At 43.3% G+C, this 20,705-nt stretch overlaps 1 protein-coding gene across 1 annotated transcript in view; it reads left to right on the forward strand.

Moving 5' to 3' along the window:
- Positions 1–20,705, forward strand: part of F13a1 (coagulation factor XIII A chain) — a 145,069-nt gene that overhangs the window by 61,597 nt on the left and 62,767 nt on the right. Inside the window, exons 7-8 of the mRNA XM_075969890.1 lie at positions 10,883–11,057; positions 13,471–13,609. Of these exons, the coding sequence (XP_075826005.1) occupies positions 10,883–11,057; positions 13,471–13,609 (314 nt within the window). The remainder of the gene's footprint in view (positions 1–10,882; positions 11,058–13,470; positions 13,610–20,705) is intronic.

Here is a 20,705-nt window from a genome sequence, read left to right on the forward strand (position 1 = left end):
CATATTTTTGGAGAAAAAGAGACATTTATTACAAGCTATTTCTCCAACGTGATAATCATAGTCAATCTAACTGTCTGCTTTCCCTGAATTGCTTCCTGGAATGAGTTTCAACACAGCATCTATTTTGTAATCACACAGGCTATTTCTGAAGCACGGGCTCTTGCTTTTCAGCACTCCCTCCAAGCTGTGCAGACGGAGCTGGTCTCATCTGGGACCAGCGTCTCTAGGACAGATGGCTACAATGCAGCACAGCCTAGGGGCCTCTTAGGACAGAGACTTAACGCCCTCTCTGTTTCCCTCTCATCTTCCCTCTCTCTGGCTTCTTCCTCTATCTTTTCCCCTCTCCCATCTACCCCTTTTCATTCAAGCATTTTTGATGATCTGTTCCATACCAGTGATTCTCAATCTGTGGGTCGTGACCCCTTTGGAGGGTATATATCAGATATACTGCATATCAGATATTCACATTATGAATCATAACAGCAGCAAAATTACAGTTATGAAGTACAATGAAGTAATTTTGTGGTTGGGGGCAGCAACCACAACATGAGGAGCTGTGTTAAGAGATCATAACATGAGGGAGGTTGAGAACCGAGGTTCTATACCAACCAGCTCTATGGCACACAGTAAGGATACGGTGGTGGAAAAGAAGACTAGGTGTTTCTCGCACTTGCCTTGTGTCTCTCTCATTGGCCTGCATCCTGAAGAACGCTGCTGTCCTTCCTTGCTGTGAGTTATACTCACCTCCTCTGGAAACTCACACGGATAGGTCATGAAGACTGAGACTGGCTTCATGCACTCCATAAATTGTTCTCAAGTCTTCACCTTTATGACATTTTATTGTCTTACATATTGCAACTTCTCACTCTGCTTGCCTGTCGATGGGTCTTTTAAATGATTCCCATTTGGGGCCACTACACAGCTACTATTAGCATTCTGAATAGCTCTTTTCTCTTTACATCTTTTTTCTTGTTAGCATATATTGATTATATGTAATAATGAATTTTATGTGACATTTTTATACCTGTACATAATACAATTTGATCATATTTATTCCCCCCACTACCTTCTCTTATTCTCCCAACTTCCACTAATTCCTTTCCTCTTCCCAAGTAGCTCCCCTTCCAGATCCACGAGTGTTACCAAGGTTGTTTACAAGAGTGTGGGTAGGAGTTTGTGTAGAGGAGCTTATGTGTTTTATCTGTGGTTATATGACAGGAGAGTAGAAGTTCCACTCCTCTACCTTCATTTGTGTCTAAATCCTCAGAGAGATGTGGAATCCCCTGAGGCCTCCCCACTCTATGACAGTTGTTGACAGGTCCTCTCTCATGGAGAGCTCACACAGGCAATTGCAGTGGCGCTGAGTTCATGAGTATCATAGCCACACCACACCTGAAAGTCATTTCCCACTGCTCCCTGCCTTCCACTGACTCTTCTTACACTTGCTGTGCATTCTTTCCTAAAGTTCTCTGGGCCTTGGGGACAAGAGAGATGTTCCCTGTGTGGCCGCACATTCAACGACCCTTTATTCTCTGCACTCTGACCAGTTCCAAGTCTCTGCAGTCATCACTGACCACTGCATAGAGAAGCTTCCCTGACTGAAGCTGACAATGATATTCTACGGGGGTTCACATAGTTATTTAGAAGGTAATTTAACAGGCATGCTTTGTACTTCTTGCAAAACAACAGTAGTAGCTTCCTCAGTAGAGTCTGTGTCCTTCTCAGCCACGGGTTTTCTTTTAACTGGAAATAGTTTTGCTGTTGTTTTATTTTTTTAATACAGTATGTTCAAATTCTAGCTTACCCTGCCGCCACTCTGCCCAGATCTTTCCCCACTTCTCTACCCACCCAAATCCACACCGTTTCTCTCTCTCAGGCATCCAAACAACAGCAACAATAATAAAAATAAAATAAAAATAGACCAGAATAGGACAAAACAAACAGAAAAAGGAAAGAGCCAAAGAAAAAGCTTAGGACACATAGATGCTGAGACACACACACATTCACACGCAGAGAAAAGCCCTAAACAAAATGTGTAACCGAAAGATCTGTAAGATAAAGCAAAATGCCAAGACAAAGCATTGTGAACCAAAAACCTTCAAAAATACCATTGATATCATTTTTTGTTGGCTATCCATTGCTGGTCATGGAGCCTGTCCTTTAGCATGGTATGTATACACAGTGAGACTCCATTGGAGAAAATTAATTTTTCCTTTGGCAGACATTATCAATTGGAGATGGCTTCTGGATTAGAGATGGACGGGCTTTTGATCAGGATTACAATAACCAGTTGTGAATTCCCTTTTATGGGAAAGTCATTAACTCCATTACTCCATAATAGTCCTGGTGTGGGCACCCATGGGCACGTCTTGCCTGTCTAATTGCTATCCTTGCACACAGGGCCTACAATGGAGTGAGACATTAGCAACAGTTCTTTCTCTGCAACCTGTGTGGTACCTCCCATCTTTTGATGTGCATATTCTCATCCATGGAGCAAATGTCTAAAACTAGTATGTCTGTGTTACAGGATACGTATGTGTTTGATTTTCTGAGGAACCCCTCCGTTAGCTGCACAAAAGAGTTGCATGTTTTACATTCCTCCAGAAACTTCTACCTTTTTTGCAGGCTCATCTGTTCTTGGTGACTCCAATCTTTTAAATCTTCCCAATCTAATGTGAACGTAGCTGTATCCAATTGTTGTTCTAATTTTATTTTCTCTGATGTACAGCTATGCTGAGCACTTTTTCATATACGTCAGGCCATTCATATACTTCTCTCAGTACAATGTCTTCCCAAGACTATACCATTTTCCTATTGGGTTATTAGTATGTTAACTAGGGAGAGGGAGTTGTTGTGTGTTGTATATTCTGAAACCATGCCTTTCTCAGATACATGTAAAGGCTCTTTCCTACCAGACTGTGCTCTGCTGCATGTGTGTGTGTGTGTGTGTGTGTGTGAGAGAGAGAGAGAGAGAGAGAGAGAGAGAGAGAGAGAGAGAGAGAGAGAGAGAGGGAGGGAGGGAGGGAGGGAGGGAGGGAGGGAGGGAGGGAGAGAGAGAGAGAGAGAGAGAGAGAGAGGAGGCGGAGGAGAGATGGGTGGCAGAAAGCGAGTACCATAGTCATGTAAGGAGGTCAGTTTTCTCCTGTAGCTGTTATGTGGGTCCCAGGGATTAAACTCAGGTCACTAAGCTCTCTAGTGGCTTCATTACACTCATTTCTAAGAACATTTTAAAGTGGTATAAATTCCAATGTTTAATGTATTTGTATTAGGTTTTGTGGTACTGAGGATCATATTAGGGCTTATAAATGTTGCGTGAGTGCTCTACCACTGAGCCACATCACCATCCTTAAACTGTTTTTTAAAAAATTATATCTAGGACATGTGATTTTTATAGGACATATAGAAATTACCCAATGCTTCTTTTCAAATACTTGCCACTTGGGCTTTCACTTGTTGATCTGTTACCATCTTGAGTTTTTGCTGTGTGGTGTGAGGTGGGGTTAAAGGTTTTTTTATTCCCTGAAAATGTATCTATTTTTGCCAACACCATTTGTTGAAGCCATGATTAGAAACACCATCCTTTGTTGCAGCATTTCCTTTGCCTCTCTCAGGCTGACGTGGTGGCTCGGCTAGAAATGAAATGCCAGACGAGTGCGGAGCAACTGCAGACTCTGCTCTTTCCTTACTCCAGGGCAGCAGGGTCTGCTACCGTGTTACTGTAACAAGCCATCGGATCAAGAGGCCTTCATATTGATCTCCGTCAGTATAGGCTTGGCCATTCTTGATCCTTTGTCTTCTGCATAGTGCTAGAAATCTGTGTACTTCAAAAAGTCATTGGCATTCTAAGTAGCCCACTGTCTTGGTATAGAAGGAAAACATTAAACCTTTATGAGTAATGTCGCATCTATATATCCATCCATCTTGGTATGGAAAGAAAATGGTAACCTTTGTGAGTAATGTCACATCTAGCCATCCATCCACCCACCCATCCATCCATCCATCCACCCACCCATCCATCCATCCATCCATCCGAACTCCCTACTGATGAATGGAAACAAGAAAAAAACAAACAAAATGGAAGGACATGACTGGCCCTAGGTGTGGTGGAGGAGGAGAAGGTTGATTGTAGATGTGAGGGAGAGCATAGTTAGAGGCAGGGACCTCTGGGGAGTCCAGAGTGACATGGCGACTTCTTTTCAAACACAGGAAATCTGGAAATGGGAGCAACGGTGATCGACCCAATAATACCACACCATGTGTGAACAGGAGAGCAGTGTAATGCTCAGGGCACCGTGTGAGCAGAGCAGGAACATCACAGTGACAGGGAAATTAACATCTGCTCACACTTCGTGGCCATTTTCAGTCTTTTGGATGGCACAGAAAGCAAGGTTACTGTTTACTCTAGAGTGAAGGTCTGTCCAGTGTGACGCTAAAGAACAAGACAGAGCTTTCTCCATCAGCGTCTGTGCTCCATCAGAAGCAAGCATGGCCATTTCTGCAACTGTCCCAGTCACACGGGCTTCCTACACAAGAGGCCTGTGTTTCTTGTACATGTCCCGTGCTTACGTGATTTTCCCGGGAAGAGAAACTGATCAAAGAAACCATCCAGCCTGGTCTAGCTTGTAAATCGGTGAGGTCTATTGTGGTCTATTGTGGTTTCTTACGGGAGGGTGCGTGACTAAAACCGACTGCTTCAGAAAGAACCCATCGCAGCGTGGCTGAGGACTCCTGAAAGCTTCCCGGCAGCCCAAGCCAACAGCTTTGAGGGGGAGGCCTTGTGAGTCTTGTAACTTTTTGAGCTGCTGAGCCTTGAATGTTCCCTTAGTTCCCGAATCTTGGGAGCTGTTCTTCCTCTAAGGGGAATGACTCATGCAGAGGAACTAGCTATAGAAGACCCATATTGCACAGCCCTCTGGTAGTCTACTTCCTGGGCTGATGAGTCTCCCTTCCCGCCTTACAAAGCATGGCTTCTGCTCCCTCCGCAGCTGAACAAACCTAGTCTAACTACTCCCTTGGACCTAAGTCATGAATTTGGGGTAATAGCCCCACTAGGCACCTTTCCTGATACATGATAAGAGCTTTAATCATCCTTTCTTTTTCATCAAATAATTCAGAAAATATACTTATTAAAATTAAGAAGAAATTTGTAACCAAATTTTTGTTGTAGAAGTAAAAAGAGTTCATTTATACACATTCCTACTTCCAATGGCTATTATAAACGTTTTCTCTTTGGTTAAAAAGAAAACGAAGAAAAGGCAGAAATAAAAGCAAAAAACATTCCACTTCTCTCAATAAGGAATTCAAGCAATATTTAAAAAATAAAAAAATAAATTTAAAACAATATTGCCGTATTTTTCTCCATTTTGAGTGGGTATCATTCTCTTGTGTCCATATGCTGTGTTTTCCTTACCCAGCCCTCTATCAGTTACACTGATATCTCTTTGACATCTTGGTTGATGTCAGTGCTTTCAGATCCATACCAGGAAGCAGATTGATGTCCCATGTAGTCATTCCTTCAGACACCCCCATCCTGCCCTCTGCAATGTCTGTGCTAACTCACATCCTCACCAACACTGTAGGAAGGTGTTCCCTGACAACCTTCAGGTAGCTAATCCAGCGAAGAGTCTTTTCTTCTTCAACAGATGCTCATCCTGTCCACCATATGTCTCCTCAGGCTTGTGACTCTTCTAACTTCTGTGAGCCTTCCTGAACCCCTAAGGTCCTTTCCCTATATGATACCCTGTTGTTTTACCTGCCTTTGTTGAACCTAATTTTTTTTGCCTTGGAAATTTCCTTTGCAACTTTGACAAAGCATTAGCTAACTGTGCTTGTTTGGGTCTATTTTTGCCTTCTTTACTGTGTCCCCATTTGTTTGTATTTATACCAAGTGGCATCATGCTATTTAAAGAATTGTGTTTAATTATACTCCCATCCCACTTAATTGTATTAAATCTACTTTTAACAGAGGAAATGCATTGAATTGTACAGAAAAAAATTTAAAGTTTAAACAAATGTTTCTTCATAAGAGATATAATTTCCTAACAGATCCTTCTGAAATTAGTTCAAATTATAAAACCAATTAAACATAAAGTAATAATGTACTTCTAAATTATATTTTAATTTACATGGTGTCAATTAACGATGAGAGACCAACACACTAAATCACAATAATTTTCTTTCTTTTTCTCCTTCAACACTCAAATCTCATTTTTTTACAGTGATTTTTGGTCTTGCATTTACAGGCTTTTAAACTCATTCTGTACAATAGTTTGGAAGATGCTTAAGTGTACTTTTCATGGAGATTCCTCCTGACTGGAATTTTATGCTGCCTGCCCCTTTCCTTGTAAAACTTGGCAGTGCCTAATGTCATTAAGACACCTTTCTCCCGGGACTATGTGAATATTGATTAACAATATTTTGTCGCTGAATGATACTGTGGAGAAATCTTAAGACAGCCCAGTTCTCTCAATTTTTGCTTATTTGCACTATTTGTCTAGATGACCAGACAATTTTTTTCTTCATTGGAAATTTAAATTGATTATGAGTCCTAGGTAAGGGACCTGTTGTCAAACTACAGACCAAAGATGACTCTCTAGATTGTGGTCATGCCTTTGGTTTCATTTTGAGGGGTCTCTACTTTAAGGACACTATTTACCTTTGTTCTATATCATCAGTGTCCCTGAGAGCTCTTAGCTTTCCTCTAGCAACTTCTTCTGTATTTCCATTAGCATTTTCTATGATATCTTTTCTCTCTTTGTCGTCATCTGTTTACTTTTAACACTCTCTACTCTGTATTTTGAAGTTAATGATGTATTATTATTTCAGAAATCATATTATTTGGCCATCCACTTGTCCCTCAAGTTAATCATCGCCTTATAGGTTGTGAGAAAAGGCTTCATGCTCCTTAGTTTTCTTTTATATATGATACTCTCTCTTCTTTCCCCTCTTCCTGCCAACTAGGTCTCCTGTTCTTCTGTCTTTGTGCTTTATTTCTACACAGTTCTTTTTTGGTATTTTATTTGCTCTGATGGATGAAATCTGACTCTTCTCCACCTAAGATAGAGTTTGTTTCTCCTCAGACTTAAAGTTCTGGGGCAGTGTAGTTCATCGTCTGCTAGGAAATGCACGGGAGACTGGAGCAGGGAAGGGCAATGCGCTGAGGAGATGGATCATCTTCTCCTTCTTTTAAGGTTCCTTTAGCTTTCTCATGCAGAAGTTAAAGGTATAGAGCTCATTCCTGTGAGGAGACACTCTTGGGTTTTCTAATATTTCCATATTATCATCACAGAATATCTGTCTCTTTTGATATGTGACCCTTTCCCACACATTCTTTTCCACAGAAATTGTTTCCATTTCTTTGGTCAGAAATAGATATAGAATAGCATTATAGTTTCAGATTTTAAAATAAAGATGAAAAACTGCAGAGTTGTGTTGCTTCAGCAGTGTGGCTACTGAAGAACCGGTGAGTAGATTGGAATCTGGGACCTGCTGCTTCCCTGGGCCACTCACTGTCCTCATCAGTTCTGGTCACTGGGTGTTAGAGTTTCTTGCATTATCTTGTAACATTGATGTCGCTGGTAATAACTTTGGGGGGAGGTCTACTTTCTCATTTCTCCAATTCTGTAGACATGATGAGATGAAAATTTAACTTTTATTAATTTATTTTTTAATTATTTTATGTGTATAAGTGTTTTACATGCATGTATGCCTGTGTACCATGTGGATGCAGGGCTCTCAGAAACTAGAAGAGAGCGTCGGATTTTCTGAAGCTAGATTTACAGATGGTTGTGAGCCAACAAATGGGTGCTGGGAATTGAACCCTAGGTCCTCTGGAAGAGCAGTCAGTACTCTTAATCTCTGAGCCATCTCTCCAACCCCTAGAATGGAAATTTAAGGCAGCCATATTAACATTAATGACTACTTCTAGTTTGTAGGTCCAGGTTTGAATTGTGTGCTAGACCACCAATGACTCAAAGCCATGACATTGGATTCTGCCCCAACTAACCTTGAGTTCACAATAGGTTGCTACAACAACCAACGCTAGAAAGTAAAAATCCCAGCATGCCCTTGAATTTTGTTGTCTAGAAGGGACTATTTTACTTTAACCCCTTTTATCTGCCACTGAAGACGTATCTTTCTCAGTGTCTGAGCTCCTTAGAAATCAATGTTCTAATTAGAACACAGTAGCTAATCTGGCCAAATGCTAATAAGTGAGAATTGTGATTTATCTAGCAACAAGGGCAGCATTCCGCATTAACAATTAAATGGTCTGTAGGGAAGAGGGCTATTTATTTCTTACTCTTTTCCCTAGCTGATTGGGTTCAGTTTGTGCTATTAGTAGCCTTCTATTTAATGGCTATCTATCTGAAAATCAGACATCAGAAACACAGTTTGGGGATTTTTGCCTTTGGGATCCATAAACTCTATTTGACTTTTCAATGACAACATGCTTCCCCCCCCCCACACACACACACAGAGGCCAGACCATATCACAGTCACTCCCATGTTCCATCATAGTAATCAGGGATTTTTCTGAAAATCTAATCTACATGCAAGGACAATACTGCTCCAGAATAGGGTCAGAAGAGTGGGCTGAAGTTGAAGCTTGCATCAAAGGCTTGAGCTTGCTGGCGGAGATCTTTAAGAAACTTGGGAACTTTTCATTCTTTCTACATTCAACACATTAACTAAGTACTGCCTAAAAGCCTTCAGTCTCACCTGCCTAGACACCAAGTCAAGGAGGGAAATTGCATTCCACTCAATATTGACTACTTACATGAGACTTTTCTAGCCAACTCCAATGGCATCTCCTCTGCCAAACCCCAAACAATCCAACTGCCCTCCAACCCAGGTGATTCTCCTCTCCTTTGAGCTCTACTTCTAAGTGTTTCTCTCTTCCTCGCATCAGAATTTGCTTCCACCTGATTGGCCCCTTTTTCTCCTGAGGAAAAAGGCTTAAGCATAGTCAATGTACAGAGCCTACGTGGTTGTTGGGTATGGATCTGATGATTGAACAGTTTTGGAGCGCCAGTTCTTTATTCAGACCTTTATTTAGAAACACATTCTCACAGACTGAATCTCTGTTTTCAAAGAACTCTTGAAACATTTCAGAATAAGAGTCCTTTTCAGTCAAGCACAGCAGGGTAAATAGAGAAGTCCAGCAGGTTGCAAGGCTGGGGGGCAGCAGGCCTGTGAAGCAGTCAATATGTAAAGACTTGCCACACGTTCATCTTTCTTCTACAGCTTCCATAATCTAATTGCATGTTAATTAATGGCTTTTCGCTATCATCAGGACCAACACTTCTTGAACTAACGTGCTTGTAAATGGCCTGTGGATCGTACTTTAGAATGCAGATTCCTTCCCTGTAGGCCCAGGAGGAGTGTGATAGCATGCCTCTCTGATGAGCTCAGTGGATGTTATCACTGCTGATCCCCAAACCACGCTCGGGAGTATTCAGATTCCCTGTCATGCCAGTTACGAGACAGCACCCACTTGGAAAAGAACTCCCTCTGTTCCTCACCTAGATTCTGGCTACAATTAAACTGAAGAAAGCTCCATTCAAGGAGGTAGATTCAGCAGTGTCCAAAAAAAATTGTTTTTTGCTACTTTCCACTCTTTGTTTCATTGTCTAGACACCACCTGTCTTTGCCCCTGCACATTAGGGATACTAGATGTTTCCACTCTAAGTGTGTATCAAGGTTCTCCCAAATATTATAGAGTGCCACTTTCTACTTAAGTCTCTACCATAGTAAAATCATAATATCTCAGACCCAGTAGGTAAAGAGAAATACCTTTTAATAGAACCATAAAACTAGGCTGAGATGTAGTTCAATGGTAAAGTACTTGCCTAGTTAAGGCCCTGGCTTAATCTCCAGCTCACATGTGCATATATATATATATATATATATATATATATATATATATGTGTGTGTGTGTGTGTGTGTGTGTGTGTGTGTGTGTGTGTGTGTGTGTGTGTTTGGTATGCATATATATGTACATTAATCATTTTAAACAATGATTAAAGACTATTTTTATTTTATTGTGTATGTGTGGCATGTTATGTGCTGTATGCACACATGTTGAGGGCACACATGTCCATGTAGAGCACAGAGGAGGATATCAGGTGTCCTGCTGTATTATTCTCCTCCTTACACCAGTGAGATAAGATCTCTAAGAGCTGCAATCCTCCTGACTGCTTCTCACGATACTGGCCATTCCCAACTTTAGCATAGATGATAAGAATTTGAAAACAAGTCCTTACAGTTATTCAGCAAGTACTCTTATCTACTGAGTCATCTCTCTAACCTGAAGAGTATTTCATTAGTTAAATTAAAAAAAAAAACAATGATGTACAGTACCTGTGAGAATCTACTTTCCTACTGACTTTTAATGGTGCCTTTGGCACCATTATCTTTTTTCCAGTTCATAGCCCTACTACCTTCCATGGAAGTCAAAGCCCACTGGATCACTGATTTCCTATTTGTTGGTCAAACCGACCTTTTACCAATACAAGATCCCATCCTAGCCTTTCCTTTTGCAGGGCTTTCTACCGCCTTCCCCATGTTATTCTAGGCCAAACCAAGTACTCAATGTGGATCTTTTTCAAATCAAGTCTAGAAGACTCTTCTAACTCACTGTTCAACTACACTTGATAACACAGCTCAGGAGAGTCTTAGTCATCAGATCTTCCCTTTGCACACTTTGGTCTTCCATCATTGCCCTTGGTGATAAGATGATAAACTGACCGGGAATGGGAAGTGTTTTTACCATGCAGGATACACTGAAGACACTGGGAACCTCAGTTTGCTCCATGCCAGTCTAGGGAGGAGGTGATCTTCTAAATGACCTTTCTTCTTTTTCACCTCTTATGGCCTCATTTAGGTGAATGCCAAGGATGATGAAGGTGTCCTAGTTGGATCGTGGGACAATGTCTACGCCTATGGCATCCCTCCATCGGCCTGGACAGGAAGTGTTGACATTCTACTAGAATATAAGAGCTCTGAAACACCCGTCCGATATGGCCAGTGCTGGGTTTTTGCTGGTGTCTTTAACACATGTAAGTATCCGATACAGTAATGATTTTTAACACAAAAGAAATTTTACTTCAAATCATTTTATCTATAACCTGGCAAGGAGACTTAAAAGCTCCCATTGGCTCTATAGAATTTATGGGTGACTATTCTGGGATATAGTCAATGCATAATTAAATTGTGCCGGGCCAAATATGCTCACAGTCTCTCAGACTGCAGAATCTTTATGGGAAGAATGATAGACTGTCTCCTGCGTGATCCATCACTCGACGCCCAGAGCAGTGGAGGGTTGAAGGGGCTACAGAAGGAAACGGGGAAATCATGAGCCATTTCAAACATGTCTTTTAAAGATTAAAGGAAAACTAAGATAACAAATAATAAGGAAAGATATGTTCTGATTTTTTCTTGAAACAGTCTATAAATACACTTATTTGTTAATTGATGAGGTGTTTAGTACATACATAGAAGCTTGTCCTAGATTTGAAAGGGACAGTGAGACCACTTCATCTTCCCCTTCGCCTGTCAGTCTCAGGAAGGCAGACCAGGTAAGGATCAGTTCTCAAGGAGCATCTTCACCTCCCCAGCTACCCTTCTGGCATGAAGTCCATCCAACATCCAACCTGCAGAGCAAAACAGATGAGGACAGGCAATTCTCTTGAGTGTTCTGCTTCATTTTACCAAAGAGCACCCGCCTTCCTTGGCCCAGGCAGTGCCACAGTTAGTCTAGTGGATACTTCACAAACTCTGCTTCACTGTCTTCACCGTGGTAGCGACTGCATTCACACACTGTCCCTACCACCTTGGAGAAACATTACGTTCAAGTACTTTCTGCCACCCATTAATAAAGAGTGCTTTGCCTGGTTAACAGTTTTTAATAAAGCATTTTTAAAGTGAGAGTCTGGGGGATATAGGCTTGGGAAAGGATGCTGTTTTAAATGGCTGTGAGGCCCATCTATTTTAGCACAAGGTTGTGACAGACCAGGACCTAGTCCTGTTCCACACTAACAGAAATGTCATTTTTGTTCCTTTGTTGTCATTTCCTATGGCACGGCCTGCATAAGAATATTTTCTGAGCGGTTTGACTGTATGCAAGTATTAGAGAACATTCGTTTCTTGGGAGCAACTGCCTTCCGGGAGACTGGTCCTGATGTCAGACAGAAGCCCGAGCCATTGTGGAGGAAGGGTGGATGGACTGTGTTCCCAGGGACTTAAAAGCCAGGGCACAGAGAGGAAGTCGCTCCCCTGAACTCATTTCAGGCATCTGTAAAAGACCTCAGTCCTTCCCACATCTAAATCTCTAATCTGACCTAATATTCAGCTGCTGCTGTAGCTCAATACCTCTGGGCTTAGAACCAGATAAGACAGCGAAACCTTGCATCTACATATGCTGTTTGCATAAAGGAAGTTCGTTCTATGTGCCTGAGAACTGGCTTTGGCTGTAAAGTACGCAAAGGCAGATTTGCACTATAAAGAGTTCACAATATGAGCTTGTATTGGTAGGAAGAACTGGTACCCCAAAGTCAGTCTTCCCCTGTCTTAAACTGAGAGGAAGGCAGACCCTGGAACAAGTCCCCTTCAGGAATAATGTGAACCCAGTATCCAACAATTCCCATTAGAATCCACCGGGAACAGACCATGCGTGCCCATCGTTGTACTGGTCAATAGAGGTTGCAGAGGAATGTAGAAGTGAGAAGCCAGTGGTGGCTGTCACCCTGCTGTTTGGTGGCTGTGGCCAAGTCATTTAAAGGGCAGGACACAGAGCTCCACTTAACTCACATTTGGACTTCCAAGGTGTTCTGTTGAAAGGGCTGGAGAGTCTTTGTTAAAAAAAAAATGCTAAATTATTCTGATGGAGGGGAGGGGGAAGGCAAGCCAAGTCATTAATCTTAAAATTGTCAGCTGAATTATTTCCAATGAGCCCTGATGTCTGTCATCCTGGGAGTCAGAGAGGGCATTTGGATTAAGCTTAATCAATAGGTGCATATGGCAAGAGATGTACCCAGGTAATTTATTATCTAACGAGTCCAATGAATCTGTGGTGCACTCTGCACAGAGTGTTCCAAGAGCGAATTTCATCCGGAAGTAGCGTGCCCCACTGAAGGGTTTGATAACCCTAGCTTCTGGTGGGTTTTCTAAAAGCTGTGTTTTCAGAAAATCCCCTGTACAAGAATTACTGCTCCTTTGATGACGCTGTGGTTAGGAAGTAAACTACTAAGTAGCATGTGACTTCTGTTACGAATGATCTCCTTGGCACCCGATCCGTGGTTCCAAAAACATAGTCTCTCTCCAGCTCTCAAGGGACTGAACGAGTCGCACTTCTTAGGTGTGGAGCACCCGAGGAAGGGCCTTTTGGGGTTGGGAAGGAGAAAAGCCCCACAGAGGGAAGGACTTTTCCCTGTGTTTCTCTAGAAGAGCTTATGCAATTGTTTTCGCCTACAGTTTTAAGATGCCTTGGGATCCCAGCACGCGTCGTTACCAATTATTTCTCAGCCCATGACAATGATGCCAATTTGCAAATGGATGTCTTCCTGGAAGAAGATGGGAATGTGAGCTCCAAACTCACCAAGGATTCAGTGTGGTGAGTCCTGACTCCCAATGGCATGGGCTGGTGTTGGGCCAGCAGGCCATTTCGTGTGCATTACAACATGGATTTTGACAAGTGTTTCTCTCTTCCATTTTAAGGACTTTTCGGCATCAAGGGCATAAATGTCTTAATGTCACTGATTTTTTTTTAAGTGGTGAATGGGAAATGTTACTGAGCAGACAGTTTGGGTCCTAGTGATAAAAGACAATCATCCATCTATATGAGAACAATCATCACAGGCAACCATGGGCATACCTAATTCACGGGTCTGGTTGGTTCTTCTGTATGGTATATGAATCAACCATAAATACTATGGTTGATTGGGGATTGTAACCAACACGCACATCTGCCCATAATTTCCTGTGCACCAGTTTATGTGTTTGTATACTCTTACCTGTCCTAACAATTATATCCAGTGATTGACACAAGAGCTCTTGTTTACAGATGAAGAAACTGAGGCCCAAAGAGATTTCTCTCAAGGTCACATATCTCATAAACTGGCAATACACTCCATCTTCTCTTATTCTTAACCCCACCTATTTTTACCTCTGAAATATGGGATTTCTCCTTGAGTATTGGCTCGAACTTGGCCTTGACGGTGTGCCCAGATTTCATTTAGAGACCAAGATGGGAAAGGGTGACACCGCTTCCAAACACTAGCTTCATGTGTCTTTCACTGCGTTGGAGTTCAATACCAGAGGCTGGCTTTCCTATAGAGTGAGCGCCCAAAGAGACTGGGCTTTCCTGGAGAACCCATCGTTCTAATGCAGCACCCTTACTTACTCCTCTGGGTCCAAATAGAGGAAAATCTATGTGGGATGAAACTGGGATGGAATTTGAGTTGTCACCAAGCACTGAACTGGGTAACATTTCCAAGCCAAAAATGTGTCCTTCATATTCATCCTTTGTAAGTCATGAAGCTAAAATGCTGTCCGTAGTAAAAGCTCCCAGATGGGGATGGTGGGAAGTTACAAGCTCATTTTGAAGAGAAGTTAAAAGTTAGATGCACCTGAGAAAGCCACACTGTGGGCATGGGTTGGCTTCAGGAGCAGCACTAACTCACTAGGATCTGTAAGTGGCCACTAGAGAAGGTTGAACGAGGGAAATGGCTGAAATGCCCCCAACTCACAGCATGAAGTTATCATGAATAGAGCCTCTTAGTTGAAGGAATGAATTGAGACAGGGTGCTGGAGGGCTTGGGCAAGATAAGGTCTGGCCCATGGAAACCCAACAGCAATTTAAAGGGCCATTTAAGTCAGTGGAATTGCAGTTGACAGCCCTGTCTGTCTGAAATGGCCAAAACATTAGCCCCTAAAGTTCACTGACAATGGTAATGGCAAGATGAGAATTATTCTATTTTCCCTGTAGTACTGGAACACACACAAACACACACACACAATCCCTTTATATAGGCACTTTTAGCCTCCCAGCTCCTTTATCCAAATATTTCCATAGGTTCCCTATAAGGAACCTACCAGAAGTGCAATGAGGCCCCACATACAGTTGGTATAAAGTCATGAGGTGGACTGTTCTTGCTGCTGCCATCCCTTTATCTCTGACACTTTTGAGCCCTGTTCCCTGTCTCAGAGCCTTCCTCCAGTATTTCCCCAAACTCATAAGTCCTTGATCCTAGTCTGATCCGCCATAACCCCAGTGTACACAGTGCCCTAGGTTTCCCTTTCCTCGTCAGCTAAGACTCGGGGGTTTCAGTGTATGGAGACAAGGCATCTCTTTGACAGTGGCCTGTGCTATCCCAACTCAGGACATACCCAGACTCCAAGGACAGGGATGAAAGGTCTCAGCATCTTGGCTTTACCGCAGACCAGCTGTGTGACCTTGAGAAAGGCAGACTTTCTCTGTGCCTCTCTCCTCCTCTAAAGCAGAAATGACTGAATTCCCGACTTCACTCAGGCAGAGCCGAGAGTAGCAGGTGCCTAATGAACACTGGCTGCTGGGATCGCCGTCTTTATTAGATGCACAGCTGGAGTCTCGGGGAGGCAATATGCTTCCATCCTCCTGAGCACCTTCGCACACTCAAAAGAGAGGGGTGCACAGTGTCCCGAGATGACTGGTGCCTCTGTGACTTTGGGGTCTTTTAAAGAAAAGGTAGACACTTGTCGGGCTTGCACAGATACCAGGCTACTCTATAAACTATGTGTGTTCCAGGAAGCCAGACCATGTCAAGGACTCTTCTTGCTTGAGGAGCTGGTAAGGACTGTCCTGGACACAACAATCAGGATGCAGCCATCACAGCCACACCCCCACATCAAGCTTTGGGTTAGGCTGTTGTTTGCTGTTTGTCTTTAAGGAAATGACTTCACTTCTCTGTGTCTGGGGTCTTTATCATCCCAGCAGCTCCGAATTCCTAGCAGTGACCGTGACGAGTAACTCAATGAGGCTGTCCAGGCAGAACATAGGTTGCGCATGTCTCACTCCCACACCCTAAATCTGAACTATTACACAATCCAGCACTTCATGTGTCCATACAGAGAATTCTGCACCTGCTCTCATGTGAGAATGAGAATCACCACAGAACATGCTGAAATATGCCACGCGGAATCACCATCTGATGGTGTGTGAAGTGTAGAACACCCACCAAGGTCACTGTCAAGTCTAGATTTAGGTTCTCCCAGTAAGATACCTTACTATGTATATGCAAATGTTACCATATCCGAAAAGATCCAGGAACTCTGGCCCTGGGATAGTGTTCTTGGTCTATACTGACTAGTGGCAGAGCTGATGCTGGTTACAGCAAGGCTGGCCAGTGGCAGGAAGGAAGGTTGATCTGCGGGCTGGTTGGAAGAGACTGGTGCTAAACAGAGGCTAAAGAGTGGGGGGGAACGTTTGCTGAGCATCCTCTGACTACTCAGACAGAGGTCACTCTTGACCTAGGCAGTTTTCTAACACAGTTCTGAGGAACAAGCAGCTTTGCCCAATCCCATAGACTCACCTCCCTCATGGACTCCAATGTCCCCATCAAAGGATCCCGCCCCAGCCTGACTTCTCACTCCTGTACTCGGTGTCAGCCACTCCTCTCTCTAAGGAACCCACAAGAATGGATGCTCCACCATTCTCTCGACCCTTTGACACTTCATTCCCAAAGTCCATGGACTGTGCCAACCTGATTTGTTTAATTTAGGACTCTGTGACCTAGGGCATCTCCCTTTCAGAATTCATCCAGGTTTATGAATATGAAAATCAGGACCCAGACCAGCAGAGCAGGCTCAGGAATATGCAAGGGGAGATGGTGTGGACCACCAAGGACAGGCTGTTTAGCTTCCTACTTCCGGTTTGCTGTTTTAGGTCCCTCATGATAGACAGTCTCCCTTGAGGGTGCCTGGAGGAAATGCAGCATGTAGGGGAGGCCCCTGTGAGTCACTGTAGGCTGTTTGCTAAAATGGCTGACCCAGCACCTTACTGCTGCATTATGGGAATGTGAGGGCCTCTCTGTGAGCGAGAGTCGTTCATGCTGGGTGGACATGGCAGCTTCACTGGGCTTTACAAGAGCTGTTTGGCCACCTCATGATTTGCAGGTCACAGTGAAGTTGGAAACAATTTTAAGACAGAGATGGTGACTCTTACCGGGTCAGGAAAGGAACTTCACAGCAGGGCTGACCCTGCTGCCTGTGTGAGTGTCACCCTGTGTCCCTTGGCTAGAATGAGTAGAGTCTGGTTTGAGGACTCTGAGTGGAAAAGTGTGCCCTTCTTGGCGATAGAACGCAGCTCCCATCAGGGAACGGTGTCTGGTTTCTTACTCTTGGAGGGGGTTGTTTAGTTTTGTCTTGTTTTGTTTTTTGCCTTCATCCAGCAGCATGCAGGGCATGGAGCAAGTGTGGAGTAAACAGTTTCATGTGGGAAAACAGTAAAACGCTCAGCAAATGAATGAACATCATTTTCTCATCCTACAAACCCTATGACACATAACTGTCTCCAGACCTCAGGTACTGAGGCTCCGAGACAAAGTAATCAGGCTCAGTGCCCTTGAGAAGCTCCCCAGTGTTTGTCAGGAGACAGCACATATAGAATGCCCTCCATAAGATGCAAGGAGGCTCATGATATGCACTGGGAAACAGAGAGACCAGAGGGAGATTTTTATTCTAAACCCTGGGAAGCAAGGCTGCTCCCATGAGAAATGGCCATGGGAGTCAGCGTCATTATCCTCCTGCAAACTTCTGGCTGTGTTGGCCAAAGATGGAAAGCCCCAGGAAACACCTTTAGTCCACAGATGGAACCCAGGGGCATGTCACTAAAGGTCCAAGGGCTAAACTGAAATAGCCAGACATTTACTGCTTCTGGGACCAGGGATGGACCTGCATGCAAGGATTATCGGTTATTATGAGATAGGCATTAGACATTCAGTCCATTTTCACTCTCATGGAGGGGCCTTTGTAGTCTTTCCTACATGTCGGCTAGAGCCTCTTACTTCATGCCACCCTCTGAAGGGTATAATGCCCCCCCCCCAGCACTCAGGAGCAGTTAGTTCTTGCTCACTACGGCTGAGACTGAGTAGCTGTTACCTAGGTATCATCGCCTCTCCCCTACCCCCATATTGCTGGCCTGTTATGCCCTCAGCCTCCTTAATGCAAACCCAGCCCTTGCTTTCTGATCTGCTTTAGAGGCTCCAACTGTGAATATCCTCCCAGAGTCTTTCTTAGAATGAACAGCTTCACTACCCATGGATCAGTGACCCTTGATTGTCCATATCCTAGAGCTTCCCTCCCACCCACTCCAGCATTCTTCCTGGGCTAGAGGAAGCACAGTTGCCCCCAGCTTAGGCATGGTTTCAGTAATCACTGTTGACCTTACAATGCGGCAAAGGCACTTCACAATTTAAACCTGACCTTATCCACAGCCGGCAAACTCTAAATGGATCTTCTCTTGTGACCCTGAGCCGAGGCAGATGATCATTCCTCTGGGTTGGACGTACTGCCACACAGAGAGAAGGGCCCACACTCTACAGTGCAGATGCTCGGCTAGTTAGCTAGAGAGATTTCACACTTAGGTGTTGTAACTTAGGCGTATTCTCTAGAGAAGGAGATGGAATGTACATATTACAGACATGTAGTATAAAAGAAGGCTTACTAGAATGGACACACTGTGTCCGATATTGACATGTGACATTGCCATCTACAAAGTTTATGCTCTAGTCTCTCTCACTCATACACACAAACACACACACACATATGCACACATACACAAGCACACACACAGAGGGCAGATATGCAGAAAGACATTCATAAATATAAAATAATATTTAATAAAGTCTCAATATTTTAGGTAAGATTGTTATTTTGTGTTGGTTCACATTCAGAGCTACCTGAACAGCTTGTAACTCTCAGGCCATGGTTGGCCATGTGCATCCTGAAGAAGCTTAGAACCCAGTAGTTGCTGAGTTCATGAACCAGAATGTCTCAGTGGCCTCAATCTGGCACTGAAGACCTGGGCAATGCCCATAGAGTCACTGGTACCCAGTCTTCACTAGTAGGCAAAAGAAGTCACATAGAAACCTATTCTTTCATAAGTTAAACTCTCTCTCTTTCTCCAGCACACACACACACACACACACACACCCATGTGCACACACACACAGTGTAAGGTAGTATGATAGATCTGACACTAATTACCCAGAAGACCTTGAACAAGCAGCTCATCATCTCAAGACCTTTACATCCTCCTATGCAAATGGAATACATCAGTATTAATGAGCTATAGAGCCCCTCCCAGCTTCAGAAATAGCTTTATTTTAATAAGTTATGCTGTTCTTCTCTGCAGGCCTTTTCTGTATAGTTCAGCATTGTCTGTCACTTGCTTTGTGTGATGACTACAAGCGTGCATGTGGCCAGGCTGTGGCCAGTTCACTCATACCGAGGGGCCTCTGGGTTAAGTGACCTCACATCAGTTCCCCAGAGGAAAGAAAAAAGGAAATATTGACCTTCCTTCACTACTTTCTAAAAAGAGTGCAGTTGTATTGTCTGGGCTTTGCATTTCCATGTGCCAGTCTCTCTGCAGCAGAAGTGTTAATTTATAAACCAAGCCCTGGCAGAGCAAGCCCTGGTGTCCTGTCTGGAGGCTCATCCTCCTACAGTTAATGCCCAGCACACCCTACACAGTGGTCTATGCAACACAGGCACATTTTACATTAGCTTAGATGTGTTGTATATTTCTATAAGTTGGACTCTCATCTTGCTGTATCATCTTCAGTTTCAATCACCGTGAAAAATAGAATGATCTGAAAATAAATTCCAAATAAAATAGTATAGAAGAAAAATCCTGAATATAGACTGAACTGCTTAAAGATGTTGGAGGCTTTGTAAAATTAGCTCATCATGCATCCAAGTTACTAATTCTGAAACTGTATCCACGATGTTTGTTTTCAAACATTACCTTCCTAGCCATACTTTTGGCCAACTCGCTCTTATGATGATCAGCAGGAGCTACCCCGTGAGCTCTGTCATTTGCAGACTGGGAATGTACAGCAAACACGGACCACCATGTGAAGCAAAGAACATGCAGTTACTAGAAAATTTACCTCCAGGGAAAATATTGTGGACCAATTTCTGTGCATTAGCCATTGCTCTAAGCAATGACATTTAACCTGTGCAATTCTTACCAGCTTCTCCAGAGGTTCCTGTAACATGGAGGGGGTGCCTGTTTGTTGGAGGTTTTGTCCCACTTAGTACCTCACAACTGTTTAGCCCCAAAGAAAATCACACATAGGTCTCCATAAATTATAAGCTGATTGGCCCATTAGCTCTAGCCTTTCACTGGCTAACTCTCACATCTTGATTAACCCATTTTTTTTTAAAATCTATGTTAGCCATGTGGCTCAGTACCTTTTTTCATTGGGGCAGATCACATCCTGCTGCTTCAGTGGTCTGGACAGGAGTGGGAAGAATCAACTTCCTCCTTCCCAGAATTATCCTGTTCTCATTACACCATTTTTACTTCCTGTCTGGTTTTTCCGCCTATACTTTCTGCCAGGCCAATCAGCATTTATTTAAAACATGATTGACAGATTACAGACAATTCTCCCACACAAGGTTCCTATCATTGTCTTCATCTAAAAATGAGGAAACAAGCACAGAACTTG

Source organism: Microtus pennsylvanicus, chromosome 4 (assembly GCF_037038515.1).
Source record: "Microtus pennsylvanicus isolate mMicPen1 chromosome 4, mMicPen1.hap1, whole genome shotgun sequence".
Lineage (NCBI taxonomy): Eukaryota > Metazoa > Chordata > Mammalia > Rodentia > Cricetidae > Microtus > Microtus pennsylvanicus.